The sequence below is a fragment of the Acanthisitta chloris genome, unplaced genomic scaffold (genome assembly GCF_000695815.1).
Source record: "Acanthisitta chloris isolate BGI_N310 unplaced genomic scaffold, ASM69581v1 scaffold2904, whole genome shotgun sequence".
Taxonomy (NCBI): domain Eukaryota; kingdom Metazoa; phylum Chordata; class Aves; order Passeriformes; family Acanthisittidae; genus Acanthisitta; species Acanthisitta chloris.
Window position 1 is genome coordinate 35,694 of NW_008668545.1, and position 27,664 is coordinate 63,357.

Sequence of the window (27,664 nt, forward strand, 5' to 3'; positions counted from 1 at the left end):
AATTCATTTCCATGGCTCAAAGACCGAAGTGTGCTATTTTAACAGTTTAGACATTAAAAAGACCATTTCTGGAAACTGAACTTGTGATTACAGTAATATGGAGCAAATGCAAACTTGACTGACTGAGGCTTTTCAGCTAGCAGCACTCCACTAACCGTCTCCCCCTGCCCTGACTCCCACCCCCACGCAAACACAGGTAGCCAAGGGGTTGCAGAAGAGTAATTTTCAACTGTGCTGCATCAGAGACAAGGTAGTTATCTTATACAAACAAGGAAATTCTGAACTGCACAACACAAGGAAAAAAAAGTTGGTATCAGTATGATGCAAAGGAGCTCAGTAGGAAATTAAATTTTCTGCTCAGTAAATTTGCTGGTTTTAGAGTAAGTTTCGTTATTACAGTAAGAAGCCAGAACTCAGCAAGAGCCTTATTTTTCTTTTTGCAGTCTGGGGGTTTTCTTTGTGTTTACGTTGGGGTTTTTTCCCTTCTTTTTTGTCAGACAGACTGAATCCTCAGAATATACTGAAGCTCAGTAACTGGAGAGAGACAAGCAGTGAATCCCCTCTTTCAGGAGAGGCCAAGTCAGGGTGGAGGTACCTATGTTTTCATATAAAACAGTTGTCTCAAAGACAGGGAAATAAGAAAATTTATGAAGTTTCAGTACAACAGAGCTGTGAGCAGTGAACTTAAAAATAAACAGATCAGCATAATTTACACATTTAAAAACTCTATATCTCATTCATAAATATATTTTCTAATTAATAACCATTCCTAGGTTAAACATAAATATTCAAGTTGGTATTCGATTTTACATTTTTTGTCAGTTCATGTGAGTCCTGTAAGGATCAGTCCCTTCTGCTCAATGCAGTCATGTAAATGATCTTCACTAATGGACTGTGCAAAGGCCTTCATTACCTGGTTTGTTGTAATAAAACTTTAAAATTCTGCAGCTCTTTTATACTCGTGGAAAGCCTGTAAAACAGAAACCACCTAAGGGTTAGAAAGTCAGCTGCAAAAGAAAAGTACAAATCATCACCTTCCATCGGGACGTTTCCTTTGGGTTTTGTTAAATGCAATTCTGTCCCAAATATTAGCACACTTAAAATACACTTTCTCTCAAAAGATCTACTATCAGACACTCCATTTTATATTTACATAATACATTACAGGGATTAAAGTTTACATACAACTGTCCCAGCTTCATTAAACATCGAAAAATCTCTAACCAGCGGCAGTAAAGTTTATTACATTCTTTTATCAGATTGTTTAAATAGATCGTTTAAACAGGAACAGATTGTTACATTGAAGGGGAAGTTTAGGTTAGATATTAGAAAGAAGTTTTTCTCTGTGAGGGTGGTGAGACACTGGCACAGGCTGCCCAGGGACGTGGTGGCTGCCCTGACCCTGGCAGTGTTCAAGGCCAGGCTGGATGAGGCCTTGAGCAACCTGGTCTAGTGAGGAGGTGTCCCTGTGCCCATGGCAGGGGGTGTTGAGACTAGATGATCTGTAAGGTCCATTCCAACCCTTAAATTCTGTGATTTTATGATTCTGTGATACATTCAAGACCTAAAGAACTAACAAGATGAATAAAGCAAGCTCTATGAATCTTTTAAAGCTGTTAAAATGTTTCATTTCCTTATCTGAATGAGGTACACTTAAAAAAATCTAATCAAAAAGTCTTACGCTTCCAACTGTGTGAGGGACTTAAATCCATCTTCCACAAAATAATATTTGTCCAATTTGAGAAAGATAAATTATATTCAAACACAGAAAGATGACCGATGCTAATAATCAACACTCCACATGCTCAGTTTGAGGGCATAAGGTTTACCAGTATCACCAATAGCAATCCATCCTTTAAAAAGCTGCAGATACATGTACAATACCACCTTTCCACAAAGCCTGAGCATTGGCATTGAAGGTTTACATTTTTTATGCCATACAAATGATAAAAACTTACCTTCCAAAGGCATTTACAAGAGCAACTATTTCTTGACGTGTGAGTTGAAAGCCTTTTGATGGGCTATTCTCAGGAAGGCTCTGTATTTCTTTCTCAGAAAACAAGATCTTCAGGGCAGTTCCTAAGCCTTGAGTCTACAAAAAAAAATAAAAATCCAGTGTTCTTACATCAGTAAGATCACTCCTTTGAATGCTCAGAAAACCATAAAAAAGAAAAAAGAATTACTAATCCGGACAAACTGTAGTACTAATTCTTATATGCTGATCTCCAACCCAGATGACTGTACATAAACCAGGACACTAACACACGTTTGCCACCAATTGTGTACCAGGTTGAGTCACTTATTGAAAAACATTTGTTTCTTCGGGTATACTTGTTCTTCATCCTTGTGTTTTTAATCCCTTCTTTTCCCACAATTTTTCTTCTTGGCCATGCATATGGAAATATGCCTCAGACTTCCAGCTCTCTCTTGACCCTTCCCTTACAGGTGACCCAACTGCTGCAGGAGCAGATCTCCCCTTTTCCTCTCTCCTCCCACTTCAAAGTCAAACTAAGTTTTCTTATGAGGTATCACAACACGTGTGCTTTTTCCCCCGCCAATACCAGTGGCAGCCACTCCAGTTTTACTTTCAATCTCTATTTTCTATGCAGAAATAGAACAGAAGCAGCTTTTCTCGTCTTCGCTTTTAGTCAGGCTACAGAAACAACCACTGGACTTTGACAAAAAGTGGTTGAAGCTGGCTGCAAGAGAACTTTATAGGTCAGGAAATCTGGCGTATTCTATTTTGTGTGAATAGTGAAAAACAGTAATAGATCAGAAGCATTACCAAGGACAAGCTAGGCAGAACTCTGGAAATTCAGTAGAGACCACCAAATTTTTTGATGTTACCAACTCCTTTGAGAAGTTCACTCTGATAAGTTTAAAGCAATACAGCTGTACAGTAAAGCAGGCACTCCAAAATAACTATTCTCAGTCTGGACTTAACATTAGTCTTGATGTTTAAAATACTGTTCTCAGTAAAATAAAAATAGTAAGTGTCCAGAAAATTAAACTGGTTTTCAACTTGCAGCTTTGCTGTGCACCTCTATGTTCATTTGCTGCCTTCTGCATAAACGGTGAAGATCTGAATGACTTCTTTTTCTAAGGCCTCAATTTGTGGAGTTAAATATCACACTGGATTTTCTAACAAGTGCATGCTGTATTCACAGGATGGTTTCCCACAGGTGATTCTACAAGGCTCATCTGATCACTGAATACAGATAAGATATTGACTGTCAGTAATATTTTGACATGAAGCATCTCCTTTGAATAAATTTCTTTTAGGAGAATACGAACTCTACCTCTTAGTTAACTAAACAGCTGTTGACTAAATTAAATATTTTTTTAACTTTTTGTTTTCCAAATTGTTAAACACCGAACATATGTCTGCTTTTAATATATAGGTACGGATATCAAGGACTGACTATGTGCAGAAAGTCTGAATGCTAAGGTGAAAGGTGTCCTGCCAAACTGAACTAGATGCTTATTTTGGAACCTGCCCCTGCGACACACACACACACACACACACACACACAAAACAAACTGTACCTGCAGCTTGCCCCACAGCCTGCACTTGTCACAGCCAACACAGTCCATTATGCGGGATATGTTCTTGAAATGCAATCTGAATTCTTCCTATCAGTTAAAAACAAAATTTTACAGGTTAACTCAATGTACCTCTTAGCTGTATAAAAATAGAAGGTTAACTAATTTAGTCTCATTAGAATACCAATTATCTCTTGCTAAAACTGAACAAAACCACTGCCTTATGTGGCCAGGTCATAACAGAGGTTCACACAAACCCAGAATCTCGTTCCCAAGCTACTTCTAACAGTTAATTCCTGAAAACAAATAACCCCAAAAATACAGAATACTCAGGGTAATGATTGGATGCTATATACTGAGCTTCTACCAACTTTCTCAAAGTTTTCTGAGCTATAAGTGTTGTACCTGTGTCCCTGCCCATTTTTATTCAAATCCCTTCCGAACCACCCTCCCCTTTTAACAAACAGGCAAATAGGTTACAATTCACTGAAGATATTTCCTGTTCAAAGCTATGGGTAGATTGGTGCTTTGCAACTTCAGTCAGAGTGAGAGCAAGCACAGCACAGAACTAATTAAGCTGATTCAATTAAATATTTAAGGTCCAACAAACAGTAGCCTGATAAAACACTGGCACTTTTCTCACAGCATTCTTTGTAATGCTGATGAGATTCCATACTACTACTGAAACAAGAATTAGAAGTGTTAACAAGCGTTAAAACAGACCTTTCTTACAGAGCCACACTCCAGCTGTGGAATTTAGTGTATACCAATCTGAACACCAGCATGTTAGCCCTGGAAGTTGCTGGGTAGTTACAGCATTCCCAGTAGGTTCCCATGTCTAGAACTGTGTGTTTCTAATGCTAAGTATAATTCTCTATCACTTGATATTATACTATATAAGGCACCAGTTTCTAAAGCAATCATGACTGGGTTGTTAGCTTTTTTCCCCAGACACTTATGTGAAACAGATATTCTATTTGAAAATAAACACTGCTGCATCTACCAGTAACACTAATTCATCTCATTTGTCCCACCACAGTCCTCACGGCAGACTCAAGGCACAAAGCCAGAGATTTCAGTCTGCTTGGATCAAGACAGCATGTTACTATTAAGCAGATTAAAAGGCCTCAGATGCAACTGTAAGTTTTTATCCCTGCCTTTTCTAGTCTCAGCAGAATGCTTCTGGCAGGTAGAGAGGTTTTCCAAAATGACACAACTTAATTCCAAAATGGGTATTTGGGATGCCATTCAGAAAACTAGCTTTACCTTTAATGACTTGGCTCCTTTTTTATCTCCAGCAAACATGGACTTTTCATCAAAGTGCATATGGAAGGACCTAAAGACAAATTGCAATAAAAAGAAACGCTGGCATGAACTACAGTGTTCAATCAAGCTTGGTGAGCAGCTGATGCTGTCAGTGTAAAATACTTTTCAGAGTTCCTGATCTTTGCAGATTAGCCCTTAAAGAAATTACTTAATGCCATCAGTTTTAATGTTCAATCACTGAAACCTGAAATCTGTTATTCACAGTTTTGTTCTAACATACTGAAATTGTTTTGATTGCCTTCCAGCTGATCCTCATCTGACCACATCTCAAATAGCTATAACTAGGGACAGCAATGAAGCCACACAGCATGTTACCAATCACAAAAACTAGCAAAAAGCAGAGCAAATGAACTGAAGAACCTTACAGAGTAAACCAAAGGAAAAAAAGAGGACCAACCCACCAGAGCTTAAGTCTATGATATAAGGTGAATTACTCAGTGTATCATTAAAAGACTACATGTACTATTTTCCTTTTCAAAATAAATCACGTGCATCTTATACTAAAGAATCAGAAAAAGTAACATATAGGGAACAGCCCAGAGTGTTGAGTGGTTTGGGTTTTTTTTGTATGGGGGTTTGTTTATTTTTTCAAAGACTGGTATATTCAAACCTCAAAAAAATTCATCTCTCCTGTCAAACAAATTCCTCTTGATCTCCCCCATTGCATCATTTTATTTCTTCATTCCACCCTCCTTGTCCTATCCTATCAAAAAGTCACCTATTTTCATTTGCAAAGATAACTTAGAATTTCAAACTATTACTAAAAAAAAATAAATCTTATGCCTTACTTGGTGTCCCTGAAGATATCTAGCAAGAGAGCTTTAGATTCAGCATCCTCATGGCCATTTCCGGTGTACAGGTCCACAACTGAGCGCTCAAAGTAAGGTGCCACCTTTGACAAAGCACGCAGCTCTATCAGATATAAGAAATACAGATTTTTGAGCCTCCTTGGTCCTTCTCCTTTCGTTTCCACAGGGTCAAAGCGGCGAGTGAACTCTTTCACATTTGGTCCCCAGCGAGGCTTCCCCCAGGTTTCTACACAGAGGAGAAAAAAAAAACAAACAAAAAGGGCAGAGGGAGTGAAACATACATATTTAGAAAAAGAAAGCAATTAAGTACAAATACTGTAGAATTCCATTCAGCAATTTTATCTAGATTTACCTTCAAGAAGATAATTTGCACACAGATGCATGTTGATGCTAGCATGAAGTCCAGAAATGAGTTTATAAAACACTCTTTTCTCAAGGCAAAGACCTGTCCAGGAAAAAAAGACAAACAGATGCCAAACTAAACACTGGAAATAATCTATTAAAATGAATATGCTTTGACATTTCAATGCAATGCAATTCAGCATTGTTAGTTTTCAAGAGTTAAAATTACAGCACTTGAGCTTTGCTAATACGCCTTTATATTCATCATAGGAAAAGTTTACCTCCTACTTTTTATATAAGGCAATCCTAAAAATGAAGTTGGCCATTTCTTGCTTGGTATTTTAGCTTTGGTAAACACAGTCAAAGAAGTATCTGGTCAATTAGTACAGATAAATTGCCATGCAAAAATAAGATGCCATCACTGTCTGAGCAATAAATTTGAAATAGTCTTGAATTTTGGTAGTCTGGAAATCAGAAATATACTGTCACTCATCCTAATTAAAATTAGGACTACCACTGAATTACAGTGGCAGCCTTATAGGAAAACATCAAAACCTTCAGAAAACCTTACAGCATTGAAAACCAGCAAAAATACTTCACAGCCCTACGGTAAATTGACTGAAGATTTGAATGCACAGAAGAAAACCTTGGAAAATACGACTGATGAATACAGACTTCTACAGCATAAACAGAAATCAAGTGGCATTGAGTGGTCAAAATATAATTTAAATGCAGAATTTACTTATAATAACACTTAGAACCTATAGATATAGAGACTAAACTTCAAATTTAAGAGTTTGTTCCTTTCTCAAAGATATGTTTGGGTGTCTTCCCTGCCACTCCATTTCCACAGAAGCAGGAAGAGCTGATGGTGAAGTTATCTGTAAGGCTGAGATGTGGCCTCATTTGCAGATATTACATTTTTATAAGCAGGTAAATTTGCATGCTTTCCCACAATAGCACCAGCTAGGCTATTTCCAACTAGACAATTAAAGACTTATGAAAGGCAGAATGAGCCGATTTTAAAATTAAGTACATTTAACTCACGTAATTTTCTGCACACTTCCAAAATACAACTTTAATTGCCACTACTGTAATAATTTTCATTTAAATATGAATAAAAAGCAAATTGCTTTGCCTTCTGAACACACATCATACTTATATTAGACTATATACTGGGAAAAGAACCATCAAAATCTTTAATGCTCTTTAAAGCCGTTTCCAAATAATAATGCTTACCAATATTCCTAGGAATAATGCCCCTGCTAAAATGCTTAAAATAAGCAGAATATTCCAAGTAACTGGTATTGAAGTCAACTCTCCCTTTATAAAAGAGAAAATGCTTAAAGGATTAAGGAGCATACCATCTAAGTGAACGAGATATTTCCAAGGACCCTCAAAGTAAAGAAATATTCTTTGAGTGACACTCGGAAGTTCTGCACAATTTACTAAAAAGTCTATGCTAGGAAAAATGTTTCAGGAGATGAAAAAAATGCTACAGTGTTTCTTGTAGTTAACATTATATTAACCCATCCAAGCACCTTTACCTTCTAGCCATGTGTAGAAAGATTCTCCTGTAAATACAAAGGACATAGTTAAAAGAAGAGTACTCAATTTCGACCTTACAGTACCTTTATACTACTATGCACACTAACATCAGCTGCCTTCTGGACATAAAGCTAAATAATTTAGCTATTAAAGTGAGAGTAGGCACTAAAGTGACTGAACTTTGAGTTTAGTTTAGATCTGCTGGGGTCAGAATAGGAGAAATATGAGAATGAGCATGACTAAGCTGCTGCTCAGGGCACTCAGCAGTGTATGGAAGCACGAGTCTGATTATATGCAGTAGTGGTGAAAGATGTGACAGCAGAATGTAATTATATCTGATAGTCTTTACATTGACTGCTCCTGTCTGAAGGTTTCAGACTTGGAGATTCTGTCCAAGAGCTTTCAGCTGACAGAAAAATCTTAAGTCTGTCTCACTGTAGACAGAACAAATGCTTTCTCCCCACTCTCTCCCCATCTTCCCAAAATCAAGGACATTCAGGAAAGTACACAAAAAACTGTCCCTCTTCTTCTACAGGATCTGACATCAGTATCAGTGGCGGAGCTAATAATATTATCACAACATATTGTGTTACAAGGATAAGAACCAACAACAGAATTGCGCTTTGCTCTTATCCACCCTATTCCAAATGAAAGAATGATCCCAATAAAAACATTTTCTGATCAATAATTTCCATAAAAACATAACTTTCCTCCTCTCTAACTCAATAACAGTAAAGTGAATAAATCACAAGACCAAAACTCTCTAATGCTTATTTAATTTCTGCAGGTCAAGCAAAATAAGATCACTTACCATCATCTCCTCCTTAGGGGGGTAAAGAGGAAAAAAAAAAAAAGAAATCCGTAAGATAATATCCATAAGATAATTTCCACATCAAAGTAGTAATGAAACACAGACTTTACTATAAACACTGAGAAACCTGATTTATTCTACAAAAAATAGGCTACTTTTCATCCCTTCTTCCTCAAGACCACCTGAGACTAAACACATTATAAGAATAAAAGTCATTAAGAAATTGAAATTTTAGTAGCACCTGATTTACATATTCTCGAAAGCTGTTTTAGCTTCACAAAGATGGTCAGGAAGTCCTATTCTTCAGTTTGCATTGTTCAACAATCTGACCAGTGTTCCTTTCTGAAATTCTAATCCTTGAGTTAAACCCTTCTTAAAATTCTTTTTATTCATGTATACCAGCCATATCTCAGCTTTTGGTAATTATAAATATTCAGATATCTTCATTTTCTAATGGATGGTGATGGTTTTTTTAACTCAATCTATTTGCTAATAGTCAATTTTAGGGGAAATGAGACACACAGACAGGAAAGCTGATTCATTTGAAACACCAGGTTATAGCTTTCAATTTAAATTTGAAAACTTCAACCCCAAGTCACTAGCAAACTTTTCTTTTAAACATTCTTGCAGATAATTGAGCCTTCCTAAGTGTCCACTTCTCCTTCAAATTTGCTATTATCTGTACACTTGTAATACACTAAACATTATGGATTGAAAACATACAGCTATATTACACTAGGGTAAGTATGAGCTAAAGTGATTAAATGAAATGCTTTAGGAAAGGAAAACCAAGGTAAGAATACAAGAGTGCATCCACACTGGGAAATTAGTGTGACACTTACTTAACAGTTTGAGACTTGTGCTTTAGTTTTCACATCATCTCCCCTGTCATTAACAAGCCTATTCATGTGCATAATACCAAGTACCACAAGCCTTAGTCTAAATATTGAAGGTGGACAGCTACTTCTACAGAGGAAATTAAAAAAGCAGAAAACACACCTACAGACTGGAGATTGCTATTTATATCACTTGCACTGCAACAGTCACTATGTTAAAAGAAACGCATTAGAAAATAAAAGAGGCAAGACCCACCCCTACTAGGCGCCAGTGGATTTAAGGGACGATAGACAGATCGAGGCCTAGAAAATAAGTTAGAAAACACAAGGATCAGTTTTATTCTACACTGAGGTGCAAGTAGAAGAAATAGACTTCCTCTCCCTCCCAATTACTTGAAGCAATTTTCTTCGTAGATGCTGTTCCATACTCTCCAAGCAGAAGGTCCCTTGTATCCAGTGTAACGTTCTGGATTCAGCAGCAAATCCACATATTGTGCATCTGGAGATCTCTCATCTAAACAGAGAAACTTTTGTTACATATACTAACTGAACAATTCAAAAAGATGTAGTTTAAAGAGTCACACAGAAGTAAATATAAATAAGAGGTCTCATGTAATATTATTCTCTCTTCCAGTTGCCTTGTACATAAAAATACAGCAATATGCATGCTAAATACACAGCTCAAAAGTATGTAACTTAGTACAAAGTCTCCTGTGGGGCCATAATTCCTACAACATATGATCATCTATGTGGCTTCTTCAAGTCCACCATAAACACTTGACGTGTAATATGTTCTCTCACCCTATGCTAAGATATAAACAGTGTTTTGCTTCAAATGGGCTTCAAATTCAGGGTTTATTGTCTGACAGTATTTGGTTGGGGGGGTGTTTTTTTGAAACAGGTATATTGCATACACAGGGTTCTTAATAAAGGCAAGGTCAAAGTAGTACATCGTGTAGTTGGCACATATTGTAAATTTATTAGCTAATTCCATTTTTTCTCCAGATACCCTTTTACACTGGCAGAAAAGTCTGAATCATGTTGCTTAATTGAACAAACTTTCAGCATACTGCAGAACAATCTGTTGGTGATGACAAGCAGCATGCTATGTAAGCAGCATTTCAACAAGCTATTCCCTCATCTCTGAAGTTCCCTACAAATTTGGGCAACTTATCCAAAGAAAACTCTGAAACAGTACTCTCTTCTTAAAACCTCTGTATAACTAGAAATTTAACTTTTGAGCTACAACCAGTAAAAAGCAAGAAAAATTCACCCCTCTTTGAAATTCTCACGCTTAAACAAACTCCACACAGAGTAGAAGCCAATAGTCCAGAGACTTATTTGTAGGCATAGGGCAAGAAGTGCCACAGAGTATTTACTCAGATAAAAAGCCACAGAAACAGAGGGTGAAACTGCCCTAAAAAGAAGAGATGATTCTGCATGAGCAATTAAGCATCGCCTCAGCAGCGGTAGCAAAGAAAAGAGACAGATAAAAAAAGAAGCATGACAACACAATGAGTGTCAGATGAGAGGAAGTCAAATTACAGCTTCATTTATTTCTTTGACAGCATGGCTAACCTAAGCAGTTCCTACACTTCTTGGTCACTTCAGGTCTCCACTTTTTCTTCGTGTTATCCACATACAACTGAGCGTACAGGCACTGTGGAGCCATGCAACAGAGATGGAAAGCTGACCCGGGTCACTAAGTTTTTTCAACTAGATCAATTCCCTCATCTAGTTTATCATTAAGCCTAACGAAAAGATAGTAAAAAGTAAAACTGATGGCATTGTTTGTGCTACAGTTGAGTTAATTATGGGCTCTTTCACACCAGGAAGAGAGGAGAGGAAGAGAACAAAGGTTTCAACTTCCTCCCCATCACTCCCAGTACTTATTCTCTAACTCTCCTTGCTCCAGGTCACACTCACCCGATAAGCCAGTTCATCATAACAATGTGGGAGATTGCAGGGAGATGTCAACTTACTTTCCTGCTATTCAAGTAAGCTGAATCAGCTTACCATGCAGAAAGATGCACACCAGAGCCAGTGAAAAAACAACCCTGGAAAAACACAGCTGGGGACAGCACATCCTCCTTCAGCAGGGCATGATGTAAGGAGAGATGGAGTTAGAATGAGGAACTGCTTAAGTGAGTATTATTTCTAAAATAAATGCTCCTAAACTCTATTTTCCCCAGGCTGAGTACATAGGCAACTTGAAGACAGAGACAACAGTGGCTTATTGGATATAACAGTTCAGATCTACAGTAATTTATCTAAACCAGCTGTTACAGTAACATCTTATACAGAGAATGTTCACACATTAGGAGGCAGCAAAAGTGCTGAAAGAGAACTGCAGTTGGTAAGTCTATTTCAGCCGATACTTTCTCAGGTGACACCAAACATAAGCCTAAAGGTAGATGAAAACATTTTGCATTGTGCCCTAAATATTCCTAGCATAGAAAGCTTTCTAAGGTATTTATTAACAATGCATTTAGTAGACATTCCTAAACTTGGCCATTCACCTCCTTATCTGAAAAACATTTCTCTGAGGTTTGGACATTACAAGCAAGTAAAGACTCACATACACAGAGCAGAGGGAAGACACAATCTAGTATCCTAATATTTTAACAACAAGAAAGTCCTTACAAATAAGGGTGAATTTAGTGCAGAGATCATTTGGAAACATAGCAAGGCTGGAAGAGGAACAAACTCAGTCCAAGCACAGACAGTAGAAGAGCCACAAAAAAGAATATAGTAGTAAGAAACTGAATCAGTTGCAAATAATTTGTCTTAGATTTGTGCTAGACAATTTTTTTTGTAAGAAGCTTTTTGAAAAAATATATGCAAACCTCCTCCCATTTAACTTCATTTTTTACTTCTCTAACAATCTCCTGTTCGCTATACTAAAAGGAGGTAACAGTGAATATGCACTGTGTAGACTGCTAAATCCTCCTTGTAAAACTGCAAAAATTTGCACTTTGCATGTATGATATGAACTGTCACATCCCAATTTAGGACAAAATTAAAGCTTTTTAAAAATGGTTATTTGCAGAGGAACTGTGATCTTTCGTGAGTTTTGTAAGAGACAATAAATAAAACAAACACTCTGAAAAAGCTTAAACATTTTACCATCAAGTTCACAAAAATGATCCTGTGAATCATCGTATCTCGCCCAGTCAATGAAAGCCTCCTTACTTTGGTTACTGAGGGGAAAAAATACATTTGATTTTAAACTTTTAAATTAACAACATCAATAAGAGCTACTGAAAGAAATACAATCCACACATAGCAGTTAACTTGGAACTGAATTGTCAATTACCGTATGTGAAACTTGAGAATATTTGGAGTTACTGCTTGTTAATTGCACAGGGATTCAAGCAGGCATCAACTGCAATGCTTTCAAAAGTCATCTTAATGTTGAGACAGAAAGATTTCATCACCATCATTACTTGAACAAACTGTGCAGTGGTTTCTCTTCCTTCAGTTAGAGCTTGGTAAAATATGTTCATAGAATACATTTTAAACACTTTTCAAAGTACTACTTTAGCAGCTGTCACTTCAGGGGTAGGAGAGGGAAGAACCACCCTATTTTCATAGCCTGTACTTTCAATGAAACCTACAATAGTTAGCCTTGCTTTTTTCTGGGAGACTGGATGTCTAACCCCCTTTCCAAGCTAAATTACTGTGAATATGATTTGTCTTAATCCATTTAAATAATAATGGTATTCCACTCACTCTAGCATTTTCAAAGACATACTCTACCAGAGAGACAAGTACTTTGAAGTACCCACACTATGAAACACAAATAGTGCCAGCAGCCTTCTTCTATGGCTATGTGTAGCACAGAACTACAGATGCCACACTACTGACAGCAAAATGTAAGCAAAGTTAAGATTGGGAACTCTGCTCCAGGGTGCAGTGAAGCATCTTGAAATCATGAAAACAACCTATTCTGTTTGATCAAATTAGTACGGGCTCCATTCTACAAACAGAGGCAATTCCACAAGATACACTTCTGACCTTCTGCCAAATCACAGTAGGAGACTTTATACTTGGCATTAGGCAAGGAAATTCTCTGGTAATTTCTAGCAGGTAAGGTTTGATAATCACACGAAATACAACTGATAAAAGGAAATAACCCAAAACCACGAGGACGATGCACTGCTAGGTAGAGAAGGTGGAGGTTTGCCTACAAAGCATAAACTCTTCCTGCACTTGCAGGATCCATTACCTGTCCTATCCCAACTATAATCATCTATCTTACTCTCATAAAGGCATTCTCTTTAGCTCTCCATTTGCATATTCAATATCACATTCTTTTGCCCCACAGAAGCAGAACAGAGGGAACAGTTTCTTAGTTCCCCTAAAAAACCTTGGACAAGGGCTCTATCCAGTTCAGTTTAAAACACTGCACACCAGGCAGAAGGAGTTGCTTTTTCATGGCACAAGAAAGAGTTTCAACATCTCTCAGGAAGAACTGCTGAAATTTGTGACCACACATGCCACACCTCTTCATCAACAGTGAAGAATTGATCTTCGTATTTCTAGTTTTCAAAGGTGGGGAATCTAGGAGAATGCAAGTTTTTCTAAATGCTGTTCCACATGCTTTCCTACTCAGGAGCAACACCATCCTGTAGAATTCCTCCCACCCAACCTTGACAGTGCCATGCAATAAGCAAGATCAGGGAATTGATCCAAGCTAAAAATAACTTTGCCAACAACAAAAGTAACTCACAAGCTCCCTGATCTGGTTCACTGAATGATCACAAACAGGCACATCAGTGTAACAGTGGGACAGAGCAGGACAAATCCCTTAATCCAGCACAGTGATCAAGAACAAAGACTGATACTGGTAAAAAGTAGAAAAGAGATGGGTTTATTTGCAAGTTTCCTTCAACTCTTGATACTGTAAGACACCTCTTTTAAATAGCATCAAAAGGTACTTTTAACAAAAAAGTCTACTTATCATTTAACACTTTTACCTTTAGACATTCTTGCATCATTTCACACTTAATTTCTTAATGGGTCATGCATGGAAAGAATGAAGAACAAAAAAATAGCACATTGCAGACATACAAATTAAGATGTTCCTTTGTTACTATTTTTGTACGGTTGTTGCAAATCACAGCATACCTTAAGGTACTGTTAACTGCTCCCAGTTTGTTAGCTTGCTCACAGTCTTCCAATTCTTTGGAATTATTTGCTGCTTTCGAATACTGCAAGAAAGTTCATATTTAATATGCAAACGAATTACCTAAAATCCTCTAAGAACAGGAGTCATGAAAGGCATTTCTAAGTTTAGCAGTGAATTAATTGCCCAGTCTCAGGGAAAATCCTCAGATTCTAGAAGCGGTAAGTAACTCTGGAACATTTCTTATTTCTGTTTTTACTTCGCTTAATTTCTTTAGGCTGATTTCATTCTGTGAATTTAACTACAACAGAAAATTCAGCTAAATATGTGGATATATTGTTTTGCCTTTTGTTTAAATTAAATGGAGTTTTGAATTGTTTCAGATAGTTATTTACAACCTCATAACAGGACCCTGAAAGACAAGTGGTGTTATACCTATAAACACACCCTGTATTCTGCAAGTATACCCCAAGTTTCATTGGTCATTTCAGTAGAGAAGTTCATCAGTTTGGGCCATTTCACCCTCATGCTTCATTTAATCCAATTCTTTGGCTTGCTTTAGATAGGAACATGTCGAGAAGAAAAGCTTTTCAAGCTGAACTTGAATTTTGTGTATTTTAAACACAGAATTGAAGTATTTAAGTTGAACTTTAGTACTAAAGTATTTTTAAAAACCAATCCACTAAAACAGAAGTGTTCCAGAATTAAGCCTAAGGAAAACATTTGGAAAATGAAAAAGTCTGTCAGCCTAAAGCTTAAAAAGTCCTTGTAAGCTTTGGAACATAAAAGGTAGCAACAGTGCTCAAAAGACAAACTCAGTTTCCTCCTTTGCAGGGGTTTTGGATTGGGGTTTTTTGTGTATGTGTGTTTGGCTTTTTGAGGTTTTTTTTTTATTGCAGACTAAGCCTTACGTTAATAAATACATGATAAATTTTAAAAGAAAGAATACTTCATTTCTGAGGACAGAACTGTGGTCAAGATGCCAAAGTACCACTACAATACATAGCACAATACTTGTCAAAAAAAAAAGAAAGGATTTAATTAAAACTGTTCAGATGAGTAAGCAAGATGACTTGCTTTAAAAATGCATTTGCCAGAACCAGGAAAAGGAAAACCAGCAGAACCTACTCAAGACCAAAGAAGTGAAGGAGGTAAGTATTTGTTATGGGCAAAGCCCCTAACAAGGCTTGAATTATTTGGGTTTTTTGTTCTAGAAGGAACTTCTCTCTCAATTTTCTTGGATTTCACAGGCATGGGACCTCATTTTTTAGCATCGTATGGATGTTAAATGGAAAAATCTAAACAAGGAATGGATCTGACCTAGAATGAAACAGATGCTGCTGATGAAATAACATGCAGAGACGCTGAAGTAAACATTCTGCATCTCTAGAGCTGCAAACCAATCCCTACCCTGAAGTGAAAAAAGGTTTCTACCAAGAACATAATCCTAAATTTAAGGTTTCAAACACAATGAACATTCAAGTCTCAAAATATGTTTCCAAGTTTCCCTGTTCTCCAATGTTTAACAGCAACAGCTATCGGATCAGTGTTCTGTGACCCCTGACAAGATCAGGATTAAGTATCTGCTCCTGCCAAGCAGGATCTCCTAAGAGCAGTTTCTGGAAGAAAATAGAAGAGAGAAAGGCAGAAGTGGATTACTAAGTCAGCAGTAAATTACTAAGTAAAATGTTATAACCCTGAGTTCCAGCATCCCTGTCCCTTGCTTCAAAGATTAATACAGCAGCTGTCACGACAGTTCTTTAATGTCTAGCCCCAAAATACATGTGCACCACTCAAATGAAACAGGACTATAGAAAAGGCAATTTCTGCATGCCTCTCCAGCATCATTTCAAAAAATTGATGTCAAGAATTAAAATGAGATCTTCTATTGCTAACTGCACTCCTATGGAGAAGCTGAGCAAGTGCAACCTTGGTCTTTGTGGCTTGATGAGCTTTCTAAAGAACTGTTCTCTTCATTGTTCAGCAAACAAAAATATCCCCTGCAAAAGCCTAAATAAAGCTACAAATTTACAAGCTCCTCTACATGAGAAGAGAAAGGCAATGGGCAACTGTACAGAACACAAGCACTTAGATCACAGAAAACCTTTCCACAGAATTCTACCCTGAATATATCTACTCAATAGATTATAGCTCTCATTATTAAAAAGATGCCTTTCACTGTTTTTGCCTTTCCAAGGCAGACATTATCAGGGTGCAAGAGAGAAACTGAACATGTATGTCCCTGGAGAAAAAAAAAAACTTTTTTTTAACCTAATACTTCACAGATAAGCTACAAGGTGCAAGACATTCATAGATGGGAAATTAGCACAGGCTAATAGCACAGTACTTGCATAGTCCTTGAAACAAAACATTCATACTAAGACAAGTTTGATGTTTCTGTAAAAGAGATACTAAATGAGATTGTCAATTTTAAATTGGCTCCAAAAAAGAGCTTTTAATTGAACCACAAGAAGTAAGAAAATGGTATAAGTAACATTTATGTCAGTCCTGATGACAATTCTCCTATAGAAAAATTTGCTTCTCTGACAGAAATGTAGCACATATTCGTGCCTTCTACTGGAGATAGAAGGCACAGAATTGCCCAACTTTCAGTACTGTAGGTGGTTGCAATAACCTACAAAGCAACTCAAAGGAAACCACTGTAGCGAACATACCAGCAAGTGACAGCTTCCCAAAGAAGTTATCCCAGCTTCCTTACTGTGGTGAAAGCAAAAGAAACCGGCTGATTTTTCACTTCCAAAGTCCCATTTGATATGCTCATGTGAAGTATCTAAAGAACAGCATTCTCTTTGGCTACTAATTAACATTTTATTTATGGCTCTCAAGATTAATCAATCAGGAAGCCCAAATGCCTACTAGAAAAATCCTTTCTCAAACAGTCTTCAAAGTTTTACAATGCCTCTTTAGCAGGCATTATGGTATTCCAGGAGTCAGTTTCTCTACAGTCAAGCTTGGAAGAGAAAAGAGTCACTGAATAAGAGAGAACTGGCAATAGATTATCCAGCTAAAGCACAAGATCTTCTGCCCAGAGATCGTGCCAACATTCCAAAACAACTATTGCTGCTTGTGGTGAAACAGTGAATGACTGACACTTCAGTCATGTCACTAAGAAAGATGTTTCTTCTCTGATTACCAGGAACCTTTAAATTAACAGGCAGCCTTTACTTCAGAGTGAGTTAACAATACACACATAAACAGGAGACAAGAATTCCTCCTGAGCTGCAGCTTGGACAGACTTGCCTGCACTGTTCAAGACAACAGGACACAGAAGGCATCAACCCACAATGAAGTATTCCTCTCAGCTATCTCTGATAATCTTTCCTGGCATAATGTCTAAACCTAATGCCAACAGTCATCTATGATACGGTGAACTACACTCAGGCTGCCCAGTGAGGTGGAAGGCGCTAGGGAGGTAGGAGATAACCATAGTTAGTCAAGAGATAAGTATGAGACTACAACACAGCCAAGGCACTCAACAGGAAAATCTCTCCTTTGGGCACAATTATCCCATCAGCTGCTAAAATCCTTATTCTTGGGCACTGTGTTTGGGATTTGGGGTGGGTACTTGTCTTTCCTCTTTGACCTCTTTTCCTAGGCATATATACCCCCTCTTTACATTTTAGGCTTTGCTAAGATCATTTGATGATCTAGGAAGGATGGCTTGGAGAGAAGCAAGCAATGCCAACAGCACAGACTGACTATTTAAGCTTACACTGACCACTTTAACCTAAAGTGTCTTTAGACTAATGACCAGATAATCTCTGGACCTGCAGAGAATTAGACATGGCAAAACTGCATGTAATTGTTAGGGTTCTTTTAATATTAGAGGTTGTGATTATACATAATTCTTAAAATAGACTGCACTGCTACTGCATCTCTGCATCTGCACCTATAGCTTTACAGAAAGTGGCCTGCACTCAGAAATGAACAAATGATTTTGCATCAGGCATTCTGTGGCCATGGACAGATGTCCCTGGTCATCCATTGATTCAGTCTGCACCAGCTCTCAAGCTGCGACCAACTCAGAATGACATGGCAGCACCAGAAAAAATGCAAATCCACAAACAGGAACTGATCAGTTATGTAAACTCTTTCATCAGTATGCCAACACTGAGGGTTTATACTCAGAAGTCACACAGCTACTGTAATGTTAAGATTAAATAAAAAAAAAACCAAACCAAAACAAAGAAGTTAGAAAATAAATGACTACTTACTTTATTAGAGCTCCCGGCCTTAATTCCAACAGGTATTTTGCTCTAAAACCAAAAAATAAATCACAACTTTTATACTGTTCATAGAAATCTTTCTGACTGAATGAAATCTACAAATTAACTATCATTTCTATCGGCATCAATGCAAACTTGTTTTTTAAATAATTATTAACTTGCTTATTTACTTCCTCAACATGTTATAGCCAAAACAGTTCTGGAGTTTAGAAGAGATTTACTCTTAAAGTTACTTGCTTTGTTCATAAAATGACCAAGACCTTAAAATGCTTAGGTTCTATTACTGCTTTTGAAATTGGAAGTAATTTTGGTCACTTTTATTTAAATTTAAGTTCTTGACAGTAAAAATTGTTAGTATAGTACTAGTCACTGCAAATTAGCAAATTTTTAGCCAAATAACCTCTCTCTATTATTTATTATTTGATCCATACCTCAGGACAAGGCTCTACATGACAGTCTTTTATAGAACAATGTCCATCATCAGCCCAAAATGGGCACGGTCTCTTCAGGTTGACCTAAACACACAAAACCAAAAGTTCACAATCAACACTTATATAAGGCAACTGTAAAAGAAAGAGTTCTCAGGATCAGGAAATCCTTTTAAATTTAAGGAGAAGAGCAAGGAAAAAGAGCTATACTTAGTACTTGCAGTTTGGGGGGTTTGGCCAGTCAGTTGGTTTCTTTTAATTAGTGTCTCTCTGGGTATAATAAGCTGAACCTTGCTGCAGTGGAATGGGTAATGATAATGGTCTCCAATGAATGAACATAAACACACAGTATATTAAAGCACAAATTAAATCTCTCACCAATAAAGTTTAGCAATTCAAGTAAATGCTTGGATGATTTCAGACTTCAAGCAATAAAATCAGGCTATCATTACTACACATCATAGCCAGTAACGGAAGAATGAGTATCATAATGGCTTCAAATAAGACAGCTAATATAGTACAAATATAAATAACAAAGAAACTACTTCAGAAACATTACCAGCAAATCCCGTGATGATTAGTGCTCTCACTTTTATTGAAATGGCAGAGTAAAGGCAGGGAGTACCCACGAATCAGTATATACTACATGGCAAGAAAACTGCTACACTTCACTTAGATTGTTAATGTGAAAGGCAGTGAAAAAAAGAATAATTTAAAAATCCCAGCTTTGCCTTACATTAACTTTTTACATACTAACAACCATTAGTGATAAAACCGCATTACCCTCATCACTCCTAAGCTGAAGACCACAGATTAAAGGTTTTCTTGCATGATTAACCAGAAACACTGCAGGAGTAAACCATCTTTGAAATCTAGCATTACAAATACAATACAAAGCATTTATACTCAATAGCAGCCACTACTTTGCAGATAAAAGTCAGTTTTAAAACTTTCAAGGTAAAAAAAAAAAGGCAAAACCCACACAAAACAAAAGTTACTCCTATTCTTTTACTTTGTTTACCTTTAGCACAGCTTGTACTAGTTTTTCTCAGCTGATAAATACTATTAATGTAGATACTCAACTGAAAGCACTACTTATACCCAACAAACTGACTCTTGAATGACCTGGTGTATCACTTCTTATTTGAAACTCCTGCAGATACTGAATTTGATTCAGCAGCCAGACACAGCAAGAGTCCTAGAAAATGTACTGTAAAATTAAGACTAATACCCCAAGAATGGCATCAGGTCCTAGAGCAGTTTGAACACAAAAAAAATTAAGAATTATAAATGTGCTTGTAAAAATTATTTAAATCTATAAATCTTAAGTCAAAAAAATAATTATTATGCTAGTTAATGTAAAAATAGAGAATATGTAAATTAAGTGTCACATAACAAAGAACAGTATTCTTGCTATGCCTAATAGGCTAAAAGATTGAGACTAAGAACTTCATCAGTCCTCAGAAAAACATATTTTCCTCTTATATGCAGGAATGTTTTGCCAATTTGTCTAATTTATGCCCTGTACTTTCACTTTACATAAGAAGAAATATAGATGGGCAACAAAGGTTAAACAGAACAGTAGTACCAGAGCAACTCCTCAGACAAGGAACTGGCAACTGAACTCTAAATCCCATGTCCTGATGAACTTGGGAGGTCACTGCATGCGGCAGCTGAAGGGCTCCTGCTTTAGGAAACGAAACACACTACTCAATCTTTTAGTTTGGAGGAAAACTGAAATCACTGAGCAATCTTGAACAATTAAGCCACTAAAAATAACTTTTATGATTTGAACACATTTAACTGGCAGACTGCATTTACATGGGACCAATGACTTGCTTTAATTGCCCTGGTTTTGGAGGAGACATGGTAATAGAAGTCCAATAGCTACATTCACTGAATTGTCAAACCAGAGCCTCAGCAACAGAAAAACAAATGGAATGCAAAATTTTTTCTCCAACGCTATACATAATATACTGAGCATAAGAAAAACTAGATCAATATGCCTCTGATAAAAAACAGGCACAAAATGAATCTGAGATGAATTATAGCCAGACTTTACGCTCCCTCCAGTCTATTCTCTTAATTTTGACAACTGAGAAAAAAAATTCCAAACCATGCACCAAAGAAACAACCTTTAATTCTTGAAGAATAAATTGTTCTGTGGCACTATGTACCCAAATTAAAGCAAAACAAAGATAATTCCCTTTCCAAATGTTCTGTCAATACCGTAAAAGATCCCCAAAGAGCAAAACTTAACAGCCGATTTACTCAACTGCCCTTTATTATACTAAATTCCTCTACCAAACCTTTCAGCAAGTAAGTTCTTTCTCTATTCTCAAAACATACAAAGTTAACTTCTATGTAACATCTGAAGGAAAGACTTTTTTTCCCAGGTTTCCATTTTGATGTACTAATTCAGCATGACTGGGAATTATAAATTTAGCTTTAAAACGTTAAAGAGATTCCTTAGTCAAAAAAAGCCTAACAAGACATTTAGCAGATGGTATGACTTCTCAGGAGTGATGACAACTATCTTCTAGTTACAGCTCAAATGATGCTAGGACAGATACAATAAAAGCAGAGATTTTAGGTTGCTTCTCCCCCATTTCCTCCACTCAAACCACAAACATCATCCCTAGGAAAAAAATGTAAAATTACTTTTTGTGCTTGTTCACTGATCTTTTTTTAAATAAAGAGCAAGTGCTACGTTCTACAGCACCTTCACAGTGAGGACTATTATATAAAACTTGCATCTCCCACCAATTTCTACCAAAAAAGAGCAGCTAACAGTCAAACTACAACCTTCTTCAAAGTAAACTCTCATCATAAAAACATACTGAGGACGACATAAGTAATTAGGCACTCACTCCTTTTATATGGAGGAACACTGTAAATAAAAGAATACTGCTGTCTAAACTGCAGATTAATTCAGAGAGAACACATGCAAATCAAGATACACTAGTCCCAGAATGACTGAAGAGCACTAAAAATCAGCACGCACACACTTCTGAGACACACTGAGGTTGTCTAGCACTTCTACTTTAATCAATACCAATCAGGCACTGACTGCATAGAACATCCTTCTACTTTCTTTAGGATCTGCAGTATTTCATTTCATTATCATTTAGAGTATCATTCAGCACATTTCACACATTAAAAGACAGATTCTTTATCATGAGGCTTCCATAGTTTGCATGTTTTCATGTATAAAACCAAAAATTTTTATTCCTTCATTTCTTTCATTGAGAACTGTTCTACTCTCTAGAAACCACCTAGGACAATTTCTGCAAGGCTTAAACAGCAAAGTTCTTCCCTGCCACAACTAGCAGTACGAAGTGCAGTGTGGTGATGGGTGGACTGCACACTGGCCCTTGTAACTGCCCATCTATTAGGAAGATCAGTATAAAAGATGAAGCAGGATTGCAACACAGCGTTAGAGTACGATCTGCAGAACTGCTGTGGAAATGAAGATTAGCTCTAAATTTGCAGGATGAAATTACTGTTGCATGAAACCTTGTATACTTGTTGCCCCTCCTCTTTAAGTACTTTGTTTTGTATGTGTCTGTTGCCTCTGGAGAATCTAATTACCACTAGTATGTGATGTATTAGCACTGAAGTTGCAGATATCTTGTTTCTCCTGAAAAGCGACTTTAGAACTGTATCATGTAGCAGCAGATTCAGGGTGCAGTTACACATTACTGTTTGCTCACACTACAAAGCGAATATTCCAGTGCTTTTTTTCTCCTTCCTCACATTCATAACCCCATCTTGTGCAGGTTTCATACTTGTCTGATTCAGAGATCAGTTACATAATTTGCTACATCCCAAGGAGAAAACAAACAAAATCAACAAAAACCCCCCAAACAAAAAACCCAAACAAAACCCCAAACAAACCAACCAAACAAAAAATAAGAAAAAATAAGAAAAAAAAGAAAAAAAAACCACCAATGACAAATCCAAACACCCAAACTAAGCATCAATCAGGTTCAAGAGAGGCATTGGCCTAACCAAGAGCTAAACAAAGAAGGGGAAGGATGTTCTGCCCTAAAAGATCGTAACCTCCTTTTACCAGTGGCAGGAAACCATCTGACTAGCTCAGTCAAAAAGCAACCTCACTTTGAAGTCAAGCATATCTGTTTTCAGGTTTCAAAGTCTTCTCTCACATATCAGATTCTAATACAGAAAAAAAAATATTTAACGTAATTAAAAGGTGGTATTATGTGCTACATGAAAATGGAATTGTTTTACCTATTTTTCAAAGGAATAACGATCCTGTAGATAGAAAATACTAAAATCAGAACTACAACAGCAACTGGTAAGCAAAAATCTTCACAATATTTCCACTTCAAATGACACATTTCTGAGAAGACAAGTACTGCATGCTGTCAGAAAGTTGCTAATGTATGATACCTTTCTAGATGCAGCGGTCCAAAGACACTTTAAAATTACCACTTATCAGCTGAATGAAAGCAGTCATGATTTACTCTCACTGACTCCAGGATTAACACAGCAAACATGACTTATTACCAACATAGCTGTCAGGAGCTAAAAACCTGCTCTAACCAAATTAAAGAGCTGTAGGCTTCTAAAAGACAGCTTAACATACACAAGTTGATTTGACATGAAATCCTTCCTATATTTTCTGCATCTTATTTAAATTATTCAGGAAAATATCATTCTAATTGTACCTTGTAATATCTGAAGTAATCACGTTCTTGCAGTTTCTGTATTTTGGGGAAGATCTTGAAAGTATTGAAGTCATCGATGCTTTCTATGTCACATAAACAATCATCCAGGACTCCTGTGAGCTATTAAAAAAACACATACAAATTTATTTTAATATAGAAATAGAATATTAACCACAAAAATCCTCTAGAGAGAAAAAGGTGGCTGTCGAGATACTAGTGAAACATAACTCCGTAACAAATATGTCAATTCTCATCATTAAAGTACTCTATAACATACCTCACACACTCAGAAAATAACTGACCTTAGCACTTTTTTTGACCTTAAGTCCACCTGCAAACACAATGCTGAATCAAGGTTAGCCATATTAACAATTTTAGCCCTGAAATTTGTTGGCCGTTTCAGCATATAGAACTTTCTCCAGAAAGAGCAACAAGATTTGTCAAGCTATGAACATGTGGTATATTGGCAGAGCAGCATACCAAGCATTCTCCTACCAAACACTCATGAGTTCAATTGCCTAAAAACCCCTCCACAATCACATACTGTCATTTTATTTTTATGTTTCTTCTTCAAGCGTAAGAACACACCATCTAGCTTCTTTAGAGGCCTGGAGGAAAAGTGGCATAGGTACTTCTGAGCCAAAGAAGTTTGTAACTTCACTGTTACAAACAGTGCAGGGATCTATATTGTAACACTGTAAATTTATTGTTAAACTAAGCCTGAAATCTCCAAGCCTCATCTCTCCTCTTGTGCCAGGACAGCAAGTTGGTTCCAGGCACCATGCTAGGTTAAGACCACCTCTATGAAAAGTAGCATGCACAAGTGCTACTGCCAGCACAGGAGAGCAAGGCAGGACTGTGCACGTACCAGAGAGGACAGGCCCAACTAACACAGTAGACTAAGCTACAGCAACACTTGATGAGACCCTGACAATGTCTTAGCAAAAGCTGGAAACACTGAAAGTGTGACTCCATGAACACTTGTATAATACACCTCAATAAATCTAAAGTAACTGCTCCTAAGCATGGCTTCTTAAACTACTACAAACATGTTGAAAGGACTTTCAAACATTAGTTTGAAGGATTTTGGACACATCTAAGGGAATGGAACCTAACCCTGCTTGTTTACTACTACAATTCTTCAGCCAGACAGGAAATTCATTGGCATCCATGATGTCCTAGAGAGCATTTAAAATCAAAATGCCCCTACATCTTAGCTCTTGCATGGGATTAGAAGAACGTCCAACTATTACAAGGTTATGTGCCAAAAGACTAAAAAAATATATTTTGCAGCTTTTTTTCCCCACAGATTTCACATAGATGAGATTATGAAATCATTTAATCTGTTTTATGCATGATAAATCACTCCACTACTTTACAGAGTAGATACCCTTATATAACAGAGCTTGATGCAAAAGAGCCACTAGAAAATAAATCGTAGGTTTCTGCTCTTTTATGAAGCATAAAGGAGGCCTGGAAAATGGATTTCCCCCAACCCTGTGTGAGCATAAAGAGGTGAGGGTACGGCAATAAAGCACTCGAGTGGAAAAATCACCTTATGTAGATCCCACTTTTCCTGAGGCACTAAATAGGCTGTCACAATGCTGTAGAGTAGATATGGCAATGAAGTAAAACTAATTTAAGGGAAGTTACTTTACCCAAGATTTTCCATGCTGTTATGCTTGCCTAGTTAATGTTATCTAACTTCAAACCTGGGCAAACAACTATGAACGAGCCAATGTGCAATTACATGTTTTTCACAAAGCCAAGAATGCTCACAGCTCACATGACTGCCAACTTCAAAGTCAGAAGACAAAACTTGTTATTATTGATACTCACAGAAATAAAACCACGTGCATTTTAATCCACATAATTTCATTTAAAAACGTAGCTTTTCTTATTGATCATACACAGGCAGAAACCTGTAAAGGTGTAGCCTTTACAGGTAACACCACACCACAAAACAAACAGCAAAACATTTCGTTATAATATAAAAAGGCAAGAAGAAGATAACTCTCAATATTTTGCTCAAATATTACTAAACTCTATAAATAGGATGACAAATTTTCTTTGGACTCAGAAGATAAAGAGTAGGAAACTATTTTGATGACCAACTAATGAAGCTATCCACTGCTTACAAAAATAAATACAAAAATAATTTTACCATCTATGCAAAACTGAAAAAGCTTTTTCGGGGGAAAAATATCCCAGACAAACATGCAGTAGTTACACTCAGCATCAAATCCCCATGGAAAAATAAAAGCCCGCAGCCTTTTTATTCAACTAAGATCTCAATCCTAAGAACATTTGTAAAAACGCAGTACAGTTTACTTAGATCAATGAAGTCTAAAAAATGAATCCTCGTCAAAAACTAGAGCTGGTCTCAGAAATTATGAAGAGAAAAATGAATTCAGAATAACAAGAGGAAGCAAACCAACTTTTTTTGTCACAACTCTTTCAGCACTGGAACAGTTAGCTCCCTGTATACATAAAATAGCAAAATCAGTGTTTCCTTGGAAAGCATGCTCTAAAATTAAACTGTGCTATATCTGTACCAAACCACAATTTATAAAGTAGTTTGACAGCACATATGAAACACCAACACTGCACAGCAGTGGAGGCAGTTCATAGCACAGTGATACAACAGCAACACAGGCTTCAAGTACCCCAGTTAGAGGTTTTTTAGTAGTCCAGATGTAGTCTTCAGTGCTCTCACTTGTGTAATGATGGAACACTCTCAAAATACACAGAAAATTGTTTCAGTTCTGTCAACACCTGGATCTTCCAGTGAATTCTTTTTTTTCAAAACTGGAGACATGAAAATAAGAGCAGTGTACTATGCAGTTAAAATTACATATTGCAAGACCTACTTTGACATTCACACAATCGGTACTTTTTAGAGTTGAACTTCAGTAGTTAACTTAGTCCATAAATATAGAGTCAAACTGCACTGTAAGTTATCACAACTTGTATTACAATGGACAAGTATTGGGATTTCTTTCCATCCGTTAATTACTTTGAACTCAACAATAGCCCTAAAAGCATTAACCTGCTACAATTTGTGTTCAAGAAGTCATCTGACCTTGAGTAGCTGCTATTTTTCTTTATTTCCAATATGCTTATCAAAGTATCTCCTGGTATTGTCAAACATAGTTTAGTTTTTGTACAGGTATCAAAGCTATAGTGGAGATGTGAAACCTCTAACTTATCTTCTCCAAGATAAATCAACTTTTCTGAAGAAAAGGTCAATGTCCAACCTGCATCAATTTCTCCTCATGAAATCTGGAAAGTGCATTCAGCACTTCAAAAATAAATGCATATACTATGAAGCAATACAAACGACCTCCTTACTGTTAGCAGGTTGTTGTACTTGAATTGCTTCAGCAATTAGAAGACCACCTGGGACACCTTGTTTTGTTCCTTAAATGTTTTACTTTGCCATAGCTGCAGAATGAGAGAAAAGCTTTAGGTAACACGACTCCAAGAACTAATGGCTAACTTATCTTTCCCTGCACAAGTCAAACTCTGGATACAATATGCTAACAATTCTATGAAATAGCAACAACCAATCTCTCTGCCAAACACCGTAAGAAAACCATGCCAGTTTGTTGATGGCTTCTTTAAGAATCCCAATTCAAGCAGCATTTAGTGATGCTAAAATAGCTACTAAAATAATGGATTTTTAAACCTGAGACAACCTCAGCTTGCAACAATACCCACTGCAATAAGAACTACCTATGCTACTCTTTTGTATGGTGTTACCTTGGATGGTCACTTACTAGACATCATATTACAGAATGCAGAAAGTTAGACACAGAAAAATGTCAATCAGATTCAGAGGACAAACTTTGCTTCACGTGGACATTGTATTTCTCTATAAACTCACACTTATGCCTTTGGCCCAGCTGAAAGCCTTTTCCTGCTTGACACCAGCTAGTACTTCAGTCAGGGTCAT

General features: G+C 36.9%; 1 protein-coding gene across 1 annotated transcript; it reads right to left on the reverse strand.

Annotated features, from left to right (window-relative positions):
• Window positions 1-507: 507 nt before the first annotated feature.
• On the reverse strand, window positions 508-27,664 carry ERO1LB (ERO1-like beta (S. cerevisiae)). The gene is made up of 16 exons (XM_009072922.1): window positions 27,596-27,664; window positions 23,710-23,829; window positions 19,022-19,105; window positions 18,579-18,620; window positions 14,346-14,428; window positions 12,342-12,415; window positions 9,609-9,729; window positions 9,472-9,518; window positions 8,380-8,391; window positions 7,568-7,594; window positions 6,031-6,123; window positions 5,658-5,904; window positions 4,810-4,879; window positions 3,547-3,633; window positions 1,959-2,092; window positions 508-970 (listed from the first exon to the last, which is right to left on the reverse strand). Exons 1-16 carry the CDS (start codon window positions 27,662-27,664, stop codon window positions 910-912), a joined length of 1,371 nt encoding a protein of 456 aa, XP_009071170.1. The 3' UTR covers window positions 508-909.